Consider the following 18,979-nt stretch of genomic DNA (forward strand, 5'->3'; position numbering starts at 1 on the left):
CCTAGGGAGTCGTTGGCTGCTCCAGGCATGCTAACGAGGACACCATACATGCAGGCAAAGAAGCCAGGCAAGCTTGGACATAAGGTTACTCAAGCCTTCAGATAATTTCTAGCGCCATCCACTTTTTGGCTGCAATTGCTTAAATGATCCCAAATGAAAACTATCCATTTGAGTCCAGTAACCCCATGAAAAATGTGAGATATTATAATACATTGTTGTTTTAGGCTAATACATTTTGGGGATGGCTCAGTAGGCACCAGTGGATAACCCAAAAAACAAACAAGCAACATTTGGAACAAATTTGAAAGTTGTTAGGAAAAAAGCCACATTGATATTTATGGCAATTTGTAGATTCATTACAGGGGGAGATGAGGGTTTTAACTGGACCTCCAAGCATCATATGTTCATGTAGAACAAGATGTGTTCTACAAAATCCTCACAGGTGTCTGGAACTCAGAGCAGTTTGGTGCTGCACGTCTTTTCCCTCCAGGGATTGCTCTGATTGCACATGAGAAATAAGTCTCCACCTGATTGCTCTCTCACCCTCCGGGCTTATTTATCACAGTGAGAGAGTATGGCTCTAATCATTATTGAAGCAATTAACTTTTCTGCTTGGGGAAATATGTTTAATTAATCAAAATACTCTTGCTAAGTCATGTTGACCAGTACAGAATGTTTTGTAATCAGCGATGTAGTTTTTTTTATTCTAAAAATTTCCGTAATAAAATATTTTAGAAAGAAAAATATCATTATTCTTTGGAAGTCCACACTACGTAGGCCTTCACATGTTTTTCACTATTGACTCTTGATAATCATTTGTAAAATTGCCTGTATGTAATCATACCTCTGTCATAGGGTTGCTGTGGCAATCACACAAGTCTTGGCACTATTTCTGATGCATTGGAACCACTCAAAATAATCCTTTTGATGTCATTTAATTAAAGTGCATAATTTGTTTAATAATCTGTTCAAAATTCTTAGAGTAAATCCTTCTTAATCCTTATATTACATCTATATCTAGTTTTATCAACTCAGAACATGTAAGGCAAGTAATAGGATTTTAAACATTTTTGGGTGGTTTCTATCTGCTGCTTCATCTGTACATCAGAATTGACTGAAGCACTTGATAAAAACAAAGTTTTCAAGGAAGAGGATCTGGGGTTCCCTTTGACAAAAGCCCTGGTGGTTTTGGTATCCAGCCACAAAATTAGTAGGAAAATAAAGAAAATTTCCAAAATCTGCATATTTTTCTTCCTCTTTCAAGATGTTCTTTTAAAAATTAGGAACTTACCTGTTTAGCTACAGGTATGTATCAATGACTAAAATATTTAACTTCAAAACCTGTCATTTTAGTTTGCTATCTTGGGAATTTGTCCTAAATTATTCAAATATTTTTATTAACCCTGTACTTTAAGCCAGGAATATATTTAAATAAAATGTTAAAATTTTAATAATATTGGGGGATTATATGGGCTATATTTTAGAATGCTTTAAAATACAGATGATAATGTCATTAATTAAAGGGTTAATTGAAGTCTGTCTGCTATAAACTTTGTAGTGTAAGTGTTCTCCAGAAGCACAATGAGCTTTTATGTATTACATAAGATAGATAAGCCAGACTGTGATCCTGGCAGCTCTGATTGAACATTCAAGATACCATAATACTAGATACTTGGAATATTTTGGAAAAGTTTCTGAGAAAGTACTAGAAATTTCCAATTTCATTTCTCACTAGTATAGAGGCTCAAAAAGCATAGAGACCATTTTTTTGTACCTTCTGCACACTCAGTGTACAAAACTAGGAGGTGCTCAAAAAACATTCACTGAATATTGATAGAGTGATCCAGTGCCCATACTGCTAAAAAGCCATAGAAAAAAAGGGTTGAATTTGTGAAATAACTTAGTCCAGTCAAGACATGATGTAATGGTGACTGTACTATTTCTATCCAAGGGACATATTTCCTTGCATAATAGGATAAGAGAAAGTCAGGTTGGCTCCGTGCCACAAACATCTCCACAGACACTTAAGGATCCTAAGGCTAAATTGAATTGTTACATGTTTTCAGCAACAGCCCTGTGAAAAGTTTTAACTTTGGTAGAATGTGGTAACTTTGAATTTCCCTTGCATGTGGATGACTTGCCTAAGGCCCTCCCTGATTGTCCGGGACCCCAGTAGCTATAACTAGAAGAGCTCTCTTGGCCAATGACCCAGCCTCAGTGTCCCTGTTCTTTGGGATTGACCTGGCTATGGGGCAGCAGTAGGTTTGAGGATGTTAGGACTCTACAAAGGGACTCATCCCAGAAAGGAAAATTCTATCCATCTGGGCACTTGTGTTCTTCAATTCTAGGAAACTGTTTTAGAGTGTCTCATAATTTGCTAATCTTCATTTTCTCTGTTTTTCATGGTGGACCTCACATCTGGATGTAGATATTGGACTTCCTTATCTGATCTTCTAAGTTGATTACCTTTTATCTCCAGTTTCCAACTTCATCTTTTTGTTGTACCTCATCATCTTTCCTCTCCTTTGTCTTTTAGCCTTTCCTTTAAAATATAAACTTCTGCTATCATGTTCTACTTAGTAAGAGCATTTAACTTTTTTTCTTTTTTTTGCAGTTGCCTACTGTTAGCACCTACTCTTATTTCAATATCGTAAGGGAATATAGGAGTGTGTACACCATTTTTAAACCCTCATCAGCTGCCTGCTGAGTGTCTCATTTCTCTGAATTCTTTCGTGCTTATTTATTTTGGTTTTCTTCTTTCGAGTTGGAGATGCTCCTCAAAAAACTCTCCATATTTTTTGTCTCTTTACAATTAAGAGCAAACTCCTAGCAGTATAGTAGACTAAATGACATGAAAAGCTTTGCTATTGCAAAACAGTTGAAATTATGGAATGAATGTGTATGTATTTAAAATATATGTATTTAAAATATAGATGTAATCAAAATATATTCACTCATATTTGTATGCATTGGTATTCTGGTAAGAGAGTAAGCACAATCCTCAGAGGCCAAAAAAAAAAATAATAATAATAATAAAATAGTTCGGAGGGATAAGCAAAATAGTTTTGAAACCACCAGAAGTCTCTTGGGTCACTTTCATATTGCTGGTCTCCTTGGTTGTACAGGTGGTGCCTAGATAGCAGAGATTAGGAACAGAGTCTGAGTTTTACCCAAGGCATGGGGTCAACTTGGAATACATAATATAAGAACCAGGGTTCTAAAAGGCACTAGTGGAATGCTGAACCAAAAAAAAAAAAAAATGTAGGATAGAGAAGAAAATTCCCTGTATTTTACCTTGTGGGGGTTGTCCCCTCACAGTTTGATCCCACAAGCCAGCTCTATTATGCACTTGTGATCTTAATTTCTGTTGCCTTACTTGGGAAAAACCCAAGTTTAAGATTTAATTTAAAGGAAGTCACCATAAATCCCAAAAGATTGCTATGAGCTATAAGTGGGCAGAGAACACAACTACTAACCTGGGCTGGAAATATGATAGCCTGATGGAAAAATAAAATGGGGGATCCCTGGGTGGCACAGCGGTTTGGCGCCTGCCTTTGGCCCGGGGCGCGATCCTGGAGACCTGGGATCGAATCCCACATCGGGGTCCCTGCATGGAGCCTGCTTCTCCCTCTGCCTGTGTCTCTGCCTCTCTGTCTCTCTCTGTGTAACTATCATGAATAAATAAATAAAATCTTTTAAAAAAATGGGATGTTCTAAATTATTGAAAATGATTTTTTTATTTTTGTAGCAATCAAGGAACATAAAACATAGGTGTCCTGACTCTGATGCACTTTAAGAATAGAGAAAGAAACAGGAAGAGAGACAAAGGTGGGGAGACAGCAGGGGTGGGGTGGAGGGGTGGGATGGAGGAGTGGAGGGCTGCAGAAATGAAGGAAAGACGTTGAAATCTCAGAGAAAACAAGGAAATGTGAGCAGATGATGAATAAATTAAAAATACTGTGAAACAGAATTCCACACAACTTGATCATAAATTTTAAATCTTATGTTAAGTTTATGAATGCCTATACAAATTGAACTTAGTCAACAGACTTAAAAGAAATAGAAAACTTGATTCGTTCTATAACCATTAGCAAATCAGTTGTTAAAATTCTTCCCACAAAGTACACAAGTGGCCTGAATGGTTCTACTATCTAGCTCTACCAAATATTTATGGTGTAGCTAAACCTGATGCAAACAGCTCCACAACCTTAAAGTAATGGAAAAAGGATGTCACTTTACAAGGCTAGTGTAAACTTGTTTCCAAAACAAGAAGGCAAAAATTAGATGTTGGTCCCATTCATGAATGTTCATCAACATAGATATCCCCACCCTCACCCACTACACTTTCAGCCTCACTCTATATTCCTTTGTTTCAACTCCAATCTATTTTACCACCAATGACTTCTTAAATTTTCTCCAGATACTCTAGTCACACACCTGCCTCAGGACATTAGCATTTACTTTTCCTGTTTGTAATCCTCTTCTCCCACAGACCTTCTTGGTGGGTCCTTTCCCTCCTTCAGTTCTCATCCTCTCTCTCTCTTTTTAATGCCATCTTGGTTAGTTCTTTCCTGAAAAAAATGTGAAATCATTATTCCAATATTCCCTACCTCTCTTCCCTGTTTTGGTTTTTCTCTCTGCACTTTTCACAATCTCACATATATTATTACATCCACGTCTCGCTTATTGTCTGTCTCCCACCTCTAGAAAGGGAGCAGAGCTTTTTGTTTACTTACTTACTTCCACAGCTCCGGCAATTAACATACTGCCTGGCACCTGGTGAGGACTCAGGAGCTATTTGGGGAGTGAATTGATAAATGCAAAAGTATTGAACAAAATGTTAGCATGACGAATTCAGCAATGTATGAAAAATACACTATGACTCAGTTGGATTTTTCTCAGGAATGCTAGTTTAAATTAGAAGAAACTTACTGAAGTGGCAGATAAAAGGAAACAACAAAATTATTTCAACAGATGGGGAAAAGCATGTTATGAAATTCAAAATTAGAGAGACCTCTTGAACCAATAAGCCAAAAGCAAACATCACACTTAGTGGTAAAACATGGCAAGTGTTTTCTTTATTATCAGGAACAAGACAAGGTGCCCTTTCATTGTTGTTTCTACTCTTCTCATTGCATTTTACTTGACAGAATAAGCCAATAGAAAGATAAATGGAAGGTACAAATAATGAAAAGAAATCTCAGAATTTTCACAGATGACATGATTATCGACAAATTCAGAGTGATTCACAGGATCAAAATAATTCAGAAGATCTTCAAAAGAATTTGACAACATTTCTAGATACAAAATCAGTATATCAATACCAATCAGAATCCCAATTAGTGGAGCACCTGGGTGACTTGGTGGTTGAGCATCTGTCTTTGGCTCGGGGTGTGATCCCCGGGGTCCTGGAATCCAGTCCTGCATTAGGCTCCCCACGGAGAGCCTGCTCCTCCCTCTGCCTGTGTCTCTGCTTCTCTCTCTGTGTCTCTCATGGATAAATAGATAAAATATTTTTTAAAAATCTTAAAAGAATCCCACTTAGTTACATTGTGGAATGAGACAAAGGGTTTCTGAAATTTACATGGTAACATAGAAGGGCCATTAATATTAAGCATGATACACATGAGGAAGATGAACAAATTGGGGAAATATTCTCCACCACAAACCAAGACATATTGTAAGGCAGTGTGATATTGGCCCAGAGACAGACCAGGATGCTGAATAGACAGCCTCCAAATACACCCAGACTTCTCTGGGTACTTGGGAATGACCAAGGTGTCATTAAAGCTCAGGAGAGAAAGCATCAACTCATTGGCAAATGGTGCTAGGAAATATTTATCAATGAATAAATTGTCACTCTCATTTGTCAGTCTCTTTTCCAGAATCCACCACTGTGTTGCCAGCCTTACTCTTCGGAGTTGCTTATCTTCCAGGCTCTTTCTCTTGTTGCTTTACATTCCTTCCCCTTGATTTACCTTGGTGCACCTTGCGGAATGAGCCAAGGCAAAGGATTGTGTTTACTTCACAATATTTAAATGGAAGTGAATTAATCATGTATCTCCTCTTTCTAGAAAATCTGGAGTATGTCAAGAACTTCTGGGGTTTTTGTTTCGAATTTTTATAATGAGGACGAGTCAGTGTACAACCCCACTGTCACACTAGCAAATGCTACTGTTTCAGAGTGTGTTGAAAAGATAGTCTTGTGATTCCTTTGATCTATTTTTTTCATATGAGAGTCAAGGCATAATGTTAATTCCTTTGAGGAAATACAGCCAGGAACTGGGTGTGTAGAAGAAGTGCCTCCCTGTGTATACAGGTTGTGTCTCCTGGAAAGCATGTAAAGTCCACGTTCAGTATTCGAACCCACAGCTCTGTGGGAGAATCAGTGGCCTAGTCTCATCACATCCAATCTTCAAAGTACTTCCTGTGCAAAGTAATCCTTATTGTTTTTATAGAGTTTTTCTCAAGAAATGTATTTTCTCCAGGGTCAATGCTCCCCTGATGGCACTTTCACCTATGATCGTTTAATGGAGTGGCTTCTCATTTTGAGGTGGTGGGTGGTGACACAATCCGCAGCCTTGAAGGATGGTTGTTGGGAGCACGTCCTGGGCCTCGGAGCCCTGTTGCCATGGTGATTCTGCGGCTGTGCCAAGGCTGTTTCTCACTGTGGGTGGAAAGAAGTTCCCCTGCCAGCAGCTACGTGGGATACTGGCAGCTGGAGAGAAGGCTGACATGATGCGCTGCTTCCCCAGCTGGGAGTTCTGAGTCTCCTTGTAAATCGAATAGGCAACTCAGGCCCTGTGGAAGAGTGGGGGTAATTAGGATCTAGCCCATCACAAGTGGATTGTGCACAATAAGATTCTGAGAGTTCCTTATTTTGAGTCAAAGCTTTGCAGAGGATGAAGCCTCACACTGAAGGAATCTAGCCTGACTTGGCAGTGAGGGAGGTTTAGAGGGATTTGTATTCGTCAGTGGGGTTAATTTAATTCTGAGGGATTTAAATGGCAGCATTTAAATAGGAGGTAAGAGAAATATCACCACTTAATTTGGAGATCTTAAACTCATTCAGAAATGCCTGTTAACTTAGGATTGTCAAGTTGGGTTTATGCAGTATTGAAATTTATCTCATGTTTTTCTAAATTTAAATGGCACTACAATGATTAATCCTGTAGACTGTGCCGCTGATAACCACTCCCACCCCCGGGGTATATGGAGTCTTAAGCAACTAGGCTTGCTTGCATGGAGGCCCTGGTAATGGTCCAACTAAACCATCATCAAGAAAATGTGAAATAGGTAGAAACTAAACTCTGACTGAAAGATCACATTAACAGAATTGGGCAAAAGTCTCCAGTGGCATTTGGTGATCATCTATAGTCTTACCACTTCATTTGCTCCTGGACTTCATTCTGATTTTATTCTTGCTTTGTTAAAAGCTTTAATAAGACCCAGAAAAAGTTAATTTTTATCTATAAATTTAATGTTTAGGCTTTTTTCTTTATATTTAAACTTCTGTTGTGAAGAGTTTTGTGGACTTCATTAATCTGATTTAGACACCTCAGTGTTTGCAGAAGAAATCCCACATACCTATATCGAATTCTTCAAGAATAGGAAGGGAGAGAAATCACAGAGGAATTGGATATGAAATCCTGGGGCTGTTTGGGGCACTTGCCAAAATAAGGGTAACTCCCTTTTGGATTGGTACTAATTTTGTTTCTTATTCTTCTTTATTTTTAAATAATAAGGTGAACTTTTTATTACAACATGGCGAGACAAATAGTACAAAAATTGTTTTGCTCTCCTGTTAATCTCCACTCAAAACTGTGTTCATTGACATTCAGAGACTACACACTCTGGTCTCATCCATCTGCTAGTGAAATCTCTTTCTATCACATGAAGTGTCAAGCTGTTCTAACCTTTTCTACTTCCCCACAATGTGTGTGTATTTGTGTGTGTGTGTGTGTGTGTGTGTGTGTGTGTGTGTGGTGGGGGAAGAAATGGTTTCCTGTACTAACAATTGCTATGGAAGCAAGGAGGTGTCCACATTCCTTTTTTGCCTCTGGGGCAGATGAGGTGAGCCGTAATCTTCTCAAGAAGGCCAGTTCCTATGGTCAGTATTAAAGTTAGCAGACTAAAATAAATAAATACATACATACATACATACATAAATACACAAATAAAAAAATAAAGTTAGCAGCCTAGATCACTCTCTAAACATAAAATTACTTCACATAGGAACTTCATAATTATCACATGTACCGTATGTTATAAACATATGTGCATTCTAGATAAAATGCACACAGAACTTTCTAAATTTAGAAAAACATGAGATAAATTTCAATGCTGCATAGACCCAAATTGACAATCCTGTACTTAAGTACAATAAATAACAATCCATATTCCAATCTCATTTATTTGTTTCTGCAGAAAGGAAGAGCAAGTTATGTAGAGAGTATTTGAGAGGCTTCGGTATTACAAAAGGAGATTGGGTCAAGAATTTCCAAAAGGAGAAAAGTAGGAGGAAATCTCTGGAATAGAATATAGAATATATATTGGGGGTGGGGGGACACACAGGTGGAGGGAGGCAAACTGAGTCATCTTAGGAGTTGCTCTGAGCCTGGCAGCCCCATACTTAGGCTTCATCTCTCACCAGCAGCTGGTGCACAGTACCTCCTCGATATGTCTTACTGCAAAACATATACATTTAAGCATCTCTGGTTAAGCTCTTAGAAGATATCTAGCAAATTCTGAGACTTATTTTTAATATTAACAGCCATGATTTTCTGATGTCTTAGCCTAGAAAGCTATCTCTCAAAAAGGTAGTGTGACAAAGCTTTAAAATGCAAAAGTGATTCCTGTAGTCAAAGTAATTTTGAAAACCATATCACAAGCAATCATAGTTCATCTTAATATGGTTAAAGGTATGTCTAGTAATGGTAGACCTGGCATTTATTGAGTGGTTACTCCATGGCATGCACTATTTCATGTGTTAACTCACAATTTAATTTAAATTCCAGTGTAGTTAACATACAGTGACATATTAGTTTTGGGGTGTACAATATAGTGATTAAACAATTCTGTACATTACTCGGTGCTCATCATGACAAGTGCACTGTTTCATCCCCATCACTACTTCACCCGTACCAAGTCCCCTCCCCTCTGGGAACCATCTGTTCTCTAGTGTAAAGAGTCTGGTTTTTGGTTTGTCTTTTTTTTCCCTTTGTTCATTTGTTATGTTTCTTAAATTCCACATATGAGTGAATTCATATGCTATTTGTCTTTCTCTAACCAGCTTATTTCACTTAGCATAATACTCTCTAGCTCCATCCATGTTGCAAATGGCAAGATTTCATTCTTTTTATGGCTGAGTGACATTCTATTGTGTACATATACCACATCTTCTCTATCCATTTATGTATCGATGGGCACTTGGGCTGCTTCCATAATTTGGCTACTGTAGATAATGCTTCCATAAGCATGGGGGTACAGATATCTTTTCAAAGTAGTGTTTTCATATTCTTTGGGTAAATATCCAGTAGTACTATTACCTGCTTAATTCTCCCAAGAATGATTTGAGGGGAATTCTTACTGTCACCCTTTTACAAATGATGGAATTAAAAGAATAAACTTGCCAAAAACCACACAGTGGTAGAGTGAGGATTTGCCTTCCTGGCCTCTCATTTTTCAGTATCTTTCACATTTTTTTTTTAATCACGCACCACAGCAAAAAGTAGATTCACATTTGAGTCACTACAAAGCATAAATTAATATCTGAACTCAAAAGCCTTTACAGTAATTTGCTTTACTACATGCAGCGCACTTGGATATTGCCTATTCTATTCTCTTTGACTTCTGAAAACTGTTGAACAACGTTCACTAAATTGGGTTCACAATGAACAGATTTTGACCACTATTTTAAAAATACAGCTAAAGGGATTGAAGTAAAAACTTAAGCAGATGAAATTTGACAGCAATAAGGTCAATATAGAATGATATGTATGAACATAGTGAGGATTATTATGGGAAGTCTTGGATGGGAAGGAAGGGCTTCTTTTGGTTTGGGGGTAGAAGAAGAGGAAGACTTCACTGGAATTAAATATTCTCTTATTTGTGGAGGGTGGGTTTCTAATCAAGAAACTTCATTTTTATACCCTCCAAGGCAGACTGGATGTGCGTGTTGACCTGATGTCATCTATAAATGCAAAGATACATTCCCGTATACTGCCATTTTCCTAAGAGTTAAATGAAGAAAAAAAATATTGATTTCTAACTTTTTTTTTTCTGTTGGTCTTCTGCAGGGTGTTTTGAGTGCTGTATTAAATGCCTGGGAGGCATTCCCTATGCTTCTCTGATTGCTACCATCCTGCTCTACGCTGGGGTTGCCCTTTTCTGTGGCTGCGGTCATGAAGCACTCTCTGGAACTGTCAACATTCTGCAAACCTACTTTGAGATGGCAAGAACTGCTGGAGATACGCTCGACGTCTTTACCATGTAAGTCACTCTAGTATTGCTTCTTACTCTGAGAGTGTATGTTCACATTGCTGGGTGTTGAATAAATAGGGGTCTAGAAGTAAGTGAAGCAGTGTTATAGATGAAGAAATAAATACCCTTAGGTTTTATACATGAGTCAAAAGAACGTTGACCTTTACCATGAATACAGGACATATAGTGGAGGATCAGAAGCCAACTGAATCTGGACCTAATTTGCATTTTAATTTGACTGTCAAGTTTTATCAAAAATTCAGTTACCGTTAAATGGAATGCTTGCATATCCTTTGCTCTTCTAATTTGAGCAGAGGCTGTTCTAGTAGAACAGAGCAGGGAACAGAGAACAGGGCCAGGTATAAAAGTAGACTGTGCTGCTAGTTCTTGGAAAATCGCCAAAACTCAATGGGTGTTTTCACCTTTTAAAAAATTTTAATTCAAATGAATATGATATCATCTTTCTTTCCCTGCCTCACAGAAGTGGTGTGGACTTCCTAAGAAGTCTTTGTGGATGATTCTTCTGACTTCTGTTAACGAGAAATTTTAAGTAATATTGAGCAGGTTTTTGTAAACATGATTTATGTTTAAAATGTAATTTACTCATAAGGTTCAAACTCCTGAAATTGCTAAACTTTAATATTTTTTGAAAAGTAACTCAAACATAGTCTGGAAGTAAAAGAGTTTTCTGTTCAAATTTCAGTCCCTTATTGCTTAATATCACAGTGAACAGATGTTTAGGATTGAATTTAGCTTCAAATAAATTCCCAATTCAGATTATTAATTTGATGATGCAATCCCCACAAAAAGAAAATAACTTATTTTTGCATTGTATTTGATAATCCCACCTAATAGTAGACTTTCTATTGCATTAGCCACCATAGCATTTATTACCCTTACAACTTCTTGCATTTATTTAATGCTTCTTGGTACTATGCAGTTATAATTATTTCATGTTGCTTTATTTTGTCATTCTAATTAAATTCAAACCTTCTTAATTTATATATACTTTTCCTGGAGTAAGGTGGGTTTAGAGTTACAAATCTTTGTAGTTAATATGGCTGGTGAGAGTGACTTTGCTTTTTACTCTCACAACTCCAACAAAATGGTTAATGACATTTCTTATATACTCAGAGCCAGTTCCTACTGAGGTGGTGTAATTACAACCTTGGACCCTAAGCTAAGGCAACATTTGGTCAGCCTGGACAACTTTCTCTGTAGAAGACAACTTTTCTCTGACAACAATATTGCTAAATTTTTAAATAATCCATCACCTATAGACAGATTATTTTGAGCAAAATATTGCCCACAGATTATATTTGCTATAATTATTAAAAGTTGCTGATTTCTATGTAAATGAAAAGAGAAAAAAGGTACATGTTTCTAGTAAGTAGTTGAACAGGAATTTTCTACTTTGCAGAGTTAAGGGCTTGTATCCTTGGACAGAGTGCATAAAATTTTTAGGAAAGAGAAATATTTATTTGAAATATTTATATTTATCTAAAATACATTGGCATTTAAAATTTGGGAATGATTGGCCATAAAATAAGAAATATGACAAAGTGGGTGTGGGAGACTGAGAACCTCTCCTGACAGTTATTAGGAGGAGAAAGGAGTTGATTTTCCATTCAGTTAAGAACTGAGATCGTTTAAAAACAGTCCTTAACTCTGAAGTATCAATTTAGAGCTTCTTCGATGTCACTGACTAATGGAAATGAATTAATGGAAATTTTTAAAAATCATAACCTAAAAAAGGCAAAGAAATTATATCACTTTCCCCGTATTTCCTGATGAACTTTTATTTTACAAATTAGTTTTGAAAAATTACCATTATCCATTAAATTAAATTCTTTAAGCCCTTAGCAGACAGTGTATCAATTTCTGTTACATTAGCTCTATAGCATGAATTGATCCTTGAAAGTTTATAAATGGTATTTGTCAACTGGAATGTGATTGAACTATCTGAAAATGCTTTGGATTATTGCAGGTTAGTTTGCAGAGAGCCCTAAGAAAAAGGATATATTTTAATGTGATAAAACTGACATTTTCTTTTTAGTTTTATCTCAGCCCACACTGGACAAAATATGTTTTCACTGTGCATTATTTTAAGCTACCACAGATGTCCTTAAAATCTACAGATTCTCTATATTTAGGCTACATCCAAATTGCTAACTTTAGATATAGAATAGAAGTTTGTAAGAAATCATGAATCTAATAAATGACATGAGATGATTGTATACATCTATCAGAAACCAATTGTCAAGATACTTATTTGACATTTAGACAGCCAACTTTAATATGTCACAGAATTCTACTAGCGCTCTGAAGAAGTAGAGTGTGTGGGAGTTCAGAAGAGAAATCAGAGATCGTATGCTCAGTTCAGTACTTTAACCTTTTCTCTGTCCCATTGGAAGTTAACTGTGAAATTAATTATGCATTTTTGGAATGGGAAGAGTACCATTTTGATTGGAATGAAAGCAAGTGCTCAAATCATCTCTATTTTTATATTTCAAATAACTAAAATTCTTTGTACAAGGCCTTCTAAAGCTAACAAAGGAATTCAGACTCTTTCCCTGTCAGTAAATGGTTCATGAAAACAGAAGGAAGATATGTACCATAAACTGCTAGGCACCATTGGTGCCAATGATATGTTCAAAGGTTTGCATACAGGCTTAGAGCAAGTAGAGACTATTCTTTGGGGGAGATTATTTACAAGGATATCAGAGGAATAGATAAGGTGAAGGGAAACGGGGTGTTATATAAGGAAATATAGAATAGAGATGGCTGACAGATGTATTTGCTGGCAATACAACTTGCTTGGAAATAAACTAAGGTAAGTTTGGAAAAGAACGTGTAAGAGAATGGAAAGAGAGCACCTGGTGGCCAATTTTGTCCTGTATAGTCTGTTTTTTTCTCCACAGTTCACATGCTTGGTTCAACCAAATTAGGCACTCCTATTTCATTTACTTATAAAGGTAAAGAAGCCTGTTTACCAGATGTGTGAACTAAAAGATAAAACTGATTGCCTGAGCCTCCACGTCTTCTCCTGTTGTCGTCAGGGTCTGAGGATTATTTCATTCTTGATCTCAGCTTCTCTTTCTCTGTCTCTTCACTGTCTTCTTTCTCTTAACCACATGCACATATCTCAACACGGTCAACACCTGCTAGTCTATGGGAAGAAACATGAAGGATAGGCACAGTGAAAGATGACCGTTTCATTTCACTAAGCACCCACCTAGCATGAAAAACTGACTTCTCATAGAAAAGTTTGCATATAAATAATAATATTATAAATACTATAAATAAATATAGGAATAATCTGCATTCTCATGCAACCTCTGTTTTGGACATAAAATTCTCAAGACCATCAGCCTTCACCGGTGGAAGGTGACCGAAGTGTAGTTCCTATGTCTTCAGTTGATGTCATCTGTCAAATCATGCTGTCGTATTCCATTTGAGAAATCGAGACCCCCCCCCCCCATAGAGAGAGCCTAGGGGGAATTTTTCAAAGATTTTTTGACCCATTGATATGTTTTTAAGTATCACTCTCTCCCTCCTCATCAACTTGGTTTCTGAGAAACTTTTCATCCCTTTCAAGTCCATAGTCTTTTGTTGGCTCCAAAATGTTGTGACAATGAGCGTGTGGCCTAGCTTCCCTTAGAGGATATTCTTACACTCCAACTACAACCTTTTTTTTTTTTTTTTTTAGTTTGGCATCTCCATTCAGGCCCCCACGCTGGCAACAGTTCACTGCCCTGCCACTTTCTGCTATATGATGAGGAGATCATTTTCTGACCTGTGAGTCAGACTTCCTCACACGAGAGCCCCATGGTAAGGGGTTGTTCTGTGTTCCATCAGTTTTATGTGGCTGAGTGAGCAAGAAGCAGGGTACACATTTCGCCTCTGCAGAGCAGATTCATGGAAGACAATAAAATATGGAAACTGGTTAGAAAAGTAGATCTCTCCAAACCACTAATTTTGCTAAGTGACTTGGCTTCTTGAGTAACTCTCTGGAGGACTGAGCAAGAGACAGTCTTATTCATCAATACATCCCCCTGTAACTTATTAGACAGAGGTTGTATTTGGGTTTTGATAAACTATAATGAGGATCTAGTATCTGGTACCACTGATTTCCAGAGTGAATGTATTTTATTTTCAAAGTTTAATACTGTGACCTGAACTTAATGCATCAAAAACTGAGGTGACTAGGTAATGAATTCTTTGATATTTAATGCACACATAAAAGCTAATCTCTGCCTAAAACAAAAGCAGGCAGTAAGCTCAGATAAAATAGATATATTGGTTTTGCTCTCAACTTCCTGTGTATGTAAATCTCTAAGTCTACTTGTATTTCAGATGTTTATTTCTTGGAACTAAATGAAATAGAAAACAGTCATCAATAGCTTAATGGATGAGAATGAGAAGTGAAAAGAAAGCGGGAATTCACGGGAAGACAAAACCAGGTTTCACAAGCTGGCAGAAATCATAGCAGTATGCAGAGTGCCAAGGGCTTGACAGTCAAACCAGATTGCTGGAGTCTTCCACTTACAAGAATTATGAAGATCAGACAAATTAGTATTGAAGCGAGATACTGATTAGTCTTGGAGATTCAAAAAGACTTTCAGTCCCATCTAGAACTTATGTTAGAAAACCATACTGACTTCCTAACTTCTGGTATAACAAACAGACAGCATCTCCTTACGCAGTATTTAGCTAGACTAGTAATTCTCACGTGAGTGTTAAAAAAACAAACAAGACACCTCACTTATATAAAGCAACATGAACAATGAAACCGAGTATATAAACCAGGAGGACTTTAGGTAGAGAGACAACCGAGTGTTGGATGAGAACACTGGTTCTGGGGTCCAGCTTCCCAGGCTTTGTTTCATGTGGTATCTACCCCTTTCTACTTCTCTTACCTTGGACAAGCTTAACCTGTCAGCCTCAGTTCCTCATCAGTAAAAAGGACTTAACTAATGCTTCCAACTCCCTAAGTTAGGTGGATAATGAGTTGATATTTGAAAACAGTTATAACAGGGCTGCCACCTATGAAGACCACGCACCTGTTTATGAACATGTTTCTGCTTCTGGCAGTGGTGGTGATGGTTTCGATTACAATGACAGCATCTTCCCTGAAGCTGGACCATGATTTTAACGCCCAGTATCATGCTTCCTAAATTGTGTTTGTCCCTGCGCACACCCTACTCACCACAATACTCTAAGCCCTGTGTTACTTGACTAGAGTAGATGTTTCAGCCAAAGTAAACACCAAGAGGAGGTTTCAGACTCAATCAGAGTTCAAAGATCCGATTTCTTTTCTCGTTTCTAACTTCCAGGAATACAGCAATTTTAGAAAACAATATTTACAAATAAGAACAGGATGATTTCATTCAAATAGTATTTGAAAGGTTATCTGATAGAGGAAAACTTGCTTTGCTTTTTGTGATTCAGAGAGAGATTTTGGTTGAATTCCAATTTATAGGGAAATAGTTTTTGACTCAGTGTAAAGAACTTTCCAAAAGTCAAGAGTTTTCTAAGGAGTCCTTGGTCTGCCTTGGAATATACTGATTTGCCTGTCAGTGAAGGTATTCAGATAAGACTGGTAATGAACTTTCAGTTCTGAGATGTTTACAACTTGTAATTCACTTGCTAAACCTTAGCCTTTATTCAAGAGCAGCCTAGTGTTTTTGCCTGTTTTGCAAATTGGGTTATCGTGAACGCCAAGTATGGAAATATATTCAAGACATTGTTTTTATTATATTTCTATGTTTTTGTTTTCAGATATGCAGATATCAGTTTTCAGGCTAATCTTTTGTTTGATTTGTCTTTTAATGAATTCATTCAGCAAAAAATAGTGGGTCATACTATGTGCCAATTACTGTGCTAATCCTTAGTGATCCAGAGTAGAACAAGAGAGATTGATTTTCCTCAAACACTCACATGGGAAAAGATATGTTAGCAAAGTGCCATCCATATCAGACAAAACAGATAGGAATTTAAGAATGGTTGAGCTAATTTGTAGGATGCATCAGGTTAAGAAATAGAGGGAATGGAAAAGTGACAATAATTTATATTATAGGGCATGAGAATAGAAGAATATATCAAATGAACCAGAATGGAGAAAGTAAAAAGAGAATTAAGTATATATAAATAGTTATAAGTATGTATACATAAGTAGTTATAAGTACATATAAAATTATGTCCCTATTCACATTTATACCAAAAGACTTTGAGACGAATTGAAAATTAAAATCTAAGAATAAACTAACTTATAGAAGCTAGAAGAAAACTAGATAAAGATTTCATGTATTATGGGGCAAGAAGTAACTAAGAAATAGATCACAAAGGAAAATATATAGAGATTTGATATAATATAAATTAAATTTTACTCATTGAAGTATTATTTTTAAAAAAATAAAAGACACACAAAAGAGAGAAATATATTTACCACTTACATGACAAAGAGTCCTAATTTTAATAAAGACAGAGTTAATTAAAAAACAAAAGGATTCATTTTGCTGTAGAAAAATTGGCAAAATATAAAAACATATTTCATTGATGAATACAAATGGTCAATAGCTTGTAAATATATGTTCATCCACACTACTAAACTAAGAAAATTAGTTAAAATGATACTACTGTTTTTATGATCAAAGTATCAGAAAAATTAAGTGATAATACTTGTATTGGAAAACAGAATAAACCCTCTTACTTGTTATCAGTGCATTTTATTTTGGTTCAGTCATGGTGGATACCACTTTGACAATAAATTCCTTACAAAGATTTATCTGAAATAACCATTATTACCATGCTAATTGTAAGAATGATGCATTAGCTTCTTATTGCTGCTGTAACAAATCACAACAAATTTAGTGGATTAAAAAAAACACAAATTTATTACTTGGGTTTGCTTTTTTTTTTTTTTTTTTTCTTTTCTTTACAGTTCTGGATATCAGAAGTCTGAAATGAGTCTTACTGGGTTTATTGAAATAGGCTGAAATCAAGGTATTGGCAGGATTGTGCTCCATCTGGAAGCTCTAGGGGAGAATCTGTATTTTTACTTCTTCCAGCTTCTAGAGGCCACCTGCATTCCTTGGCTCGTAGCCCCCTTCCTTCTTCAAAGCCAACACCGTAGCAGCCTCTGATCTCTCTCTGAATCTGACTCTGACTCTTCTGCATCTTCCTTTCACTTATTAGGACTTACGATTATAATGTATAATATATACTATATCCTGTAAACACAGCATAAGCTTCAAATCTCAAATTATTAATTTAGTCACAGTTTCCAAGTCTCATTGACCAAGATAACATATTCACAGGTTCTGGAGATTAGATACAGACATCTTTGAGGTGACCATTATCCTTTCTTAAACATTAAACAAAAGTAGTAGAAAATTGGTAAAATATATCGTGATACCTTCAAATGATAGAATGTCCCATAATCTTAGAAAATATGTTGATAAAATTATATAGCATTTAAAATATTCATAGTATATTGGCCAAAAATGAAGTTTGTGAAGCAGTATATAATAATCATAACTTTGGGAATTAATTATAATTCCTATGGGGAAAAAACTGGAAGAATAAATAGTGAATAATCTGATATTCTGGATTTAATTTTATTTTTCTCTACAATAGATGTATATTGCTTTTAATTCATAAAATAGTTGTTTATAGAAACGTCAAATTTTAAAGTTCTTATTCAGAAAAGAGGATAAGTACTTTCAAGAATTCCTTAAGAAGTAGGATAATACAGATTGTTCTTTGGAAAGTGAAAGTAGTAAAACAAAGACTTCTTATGGAATCTATTTCATCATATTATGGACATAATCAATGACTCCATGATTAAAGGGGTCATTAGTGCATTTTGTTGACATATCATTAACAGAAAATTCATTTTTTTAGATGAGAAGAATTTAATTTCTAATGTTATATTTAAAGTTCTTTGTTAAGTTCATATATTGCATGTTGTGAAAGAGGAATTCAGCCAGTATGGTAATGTCATATATATCATAATTTAAATATATTGATGATTTAAAATTTTTAAATGCATTTGGACGGTAATGTTAGTAAATGTCCATCTTCAGGTTGTTTGAAAAAAACTTTATATAAGAATATTTGAATGTCTGGAAATGTCAGTTACTTGTGGCATAGCACGTGACAGGCTCAATAATGGCCCCAAAAGATATCTAGAACTTCATCCTTGGAACCTGAGACTATTATTACTTTATGTGCAAAACAGAGTTGAAGTTGTGATTAAGTCTGTGATTAGGTCTGGAAATGGGACACTCCCTCACCTCAAGAGAGTAGGGTGATATATTCAAATTACTGGAAGAAGGAAACCATCAACCAAGAATACTGTCTCTGCCAAATTATCCTTCAAAAATGAAGAAGAAATTTTTAAATGTCCCAGATACATAAAAGCTGAGAGATGTTACCACCATTAGACTTGTCATACAAGAAATGCTAAAGAAAGCCCCTCAAATTTGAGATGAAA

General features: G+C 36.1%; 1 protein-coding gene across 2 annotated transcripts in view; it reads left to right on the top strand.

Moving 5' to 3' along the window:
* The window catches only part of GPM6A (glycoprotein M6A), a 331,272-nt gene that overhangs the window by 277,400 nt on the left and 34,893 nt on the right, over positions 1-18,979 (top strand). For both annotated transcript variants that reach the window (XM_038560510.1, XM_038560509.1), the window contains exon 2: positions 10,299-10,491. In XM_038560510.1, coding sequence (XP_038416438.1) covers positions 10,299-10,491 — 193 coding nt within the window. The remainder of the gene's footprint in view (positions 1-10,298; positions 10,492-18,979) is intronic.

This window comes from Canis lupus, chromosome 16, assembly GCF_011100685.1.
Source record: "Canis lupus familiaris isolate Mischka breed German Shepherd chromosome 16, alternate assembly UU_Cfam_GSD_1.0, whole genome shotgun sequence".
In the NCBI taxonomy this organism is placed as follows: domain Eukaryota; kingdom Metazoa; phylum Chordata; class Mammalia; order Carnivora; family Canidae; genus Canis; species Canis lupus.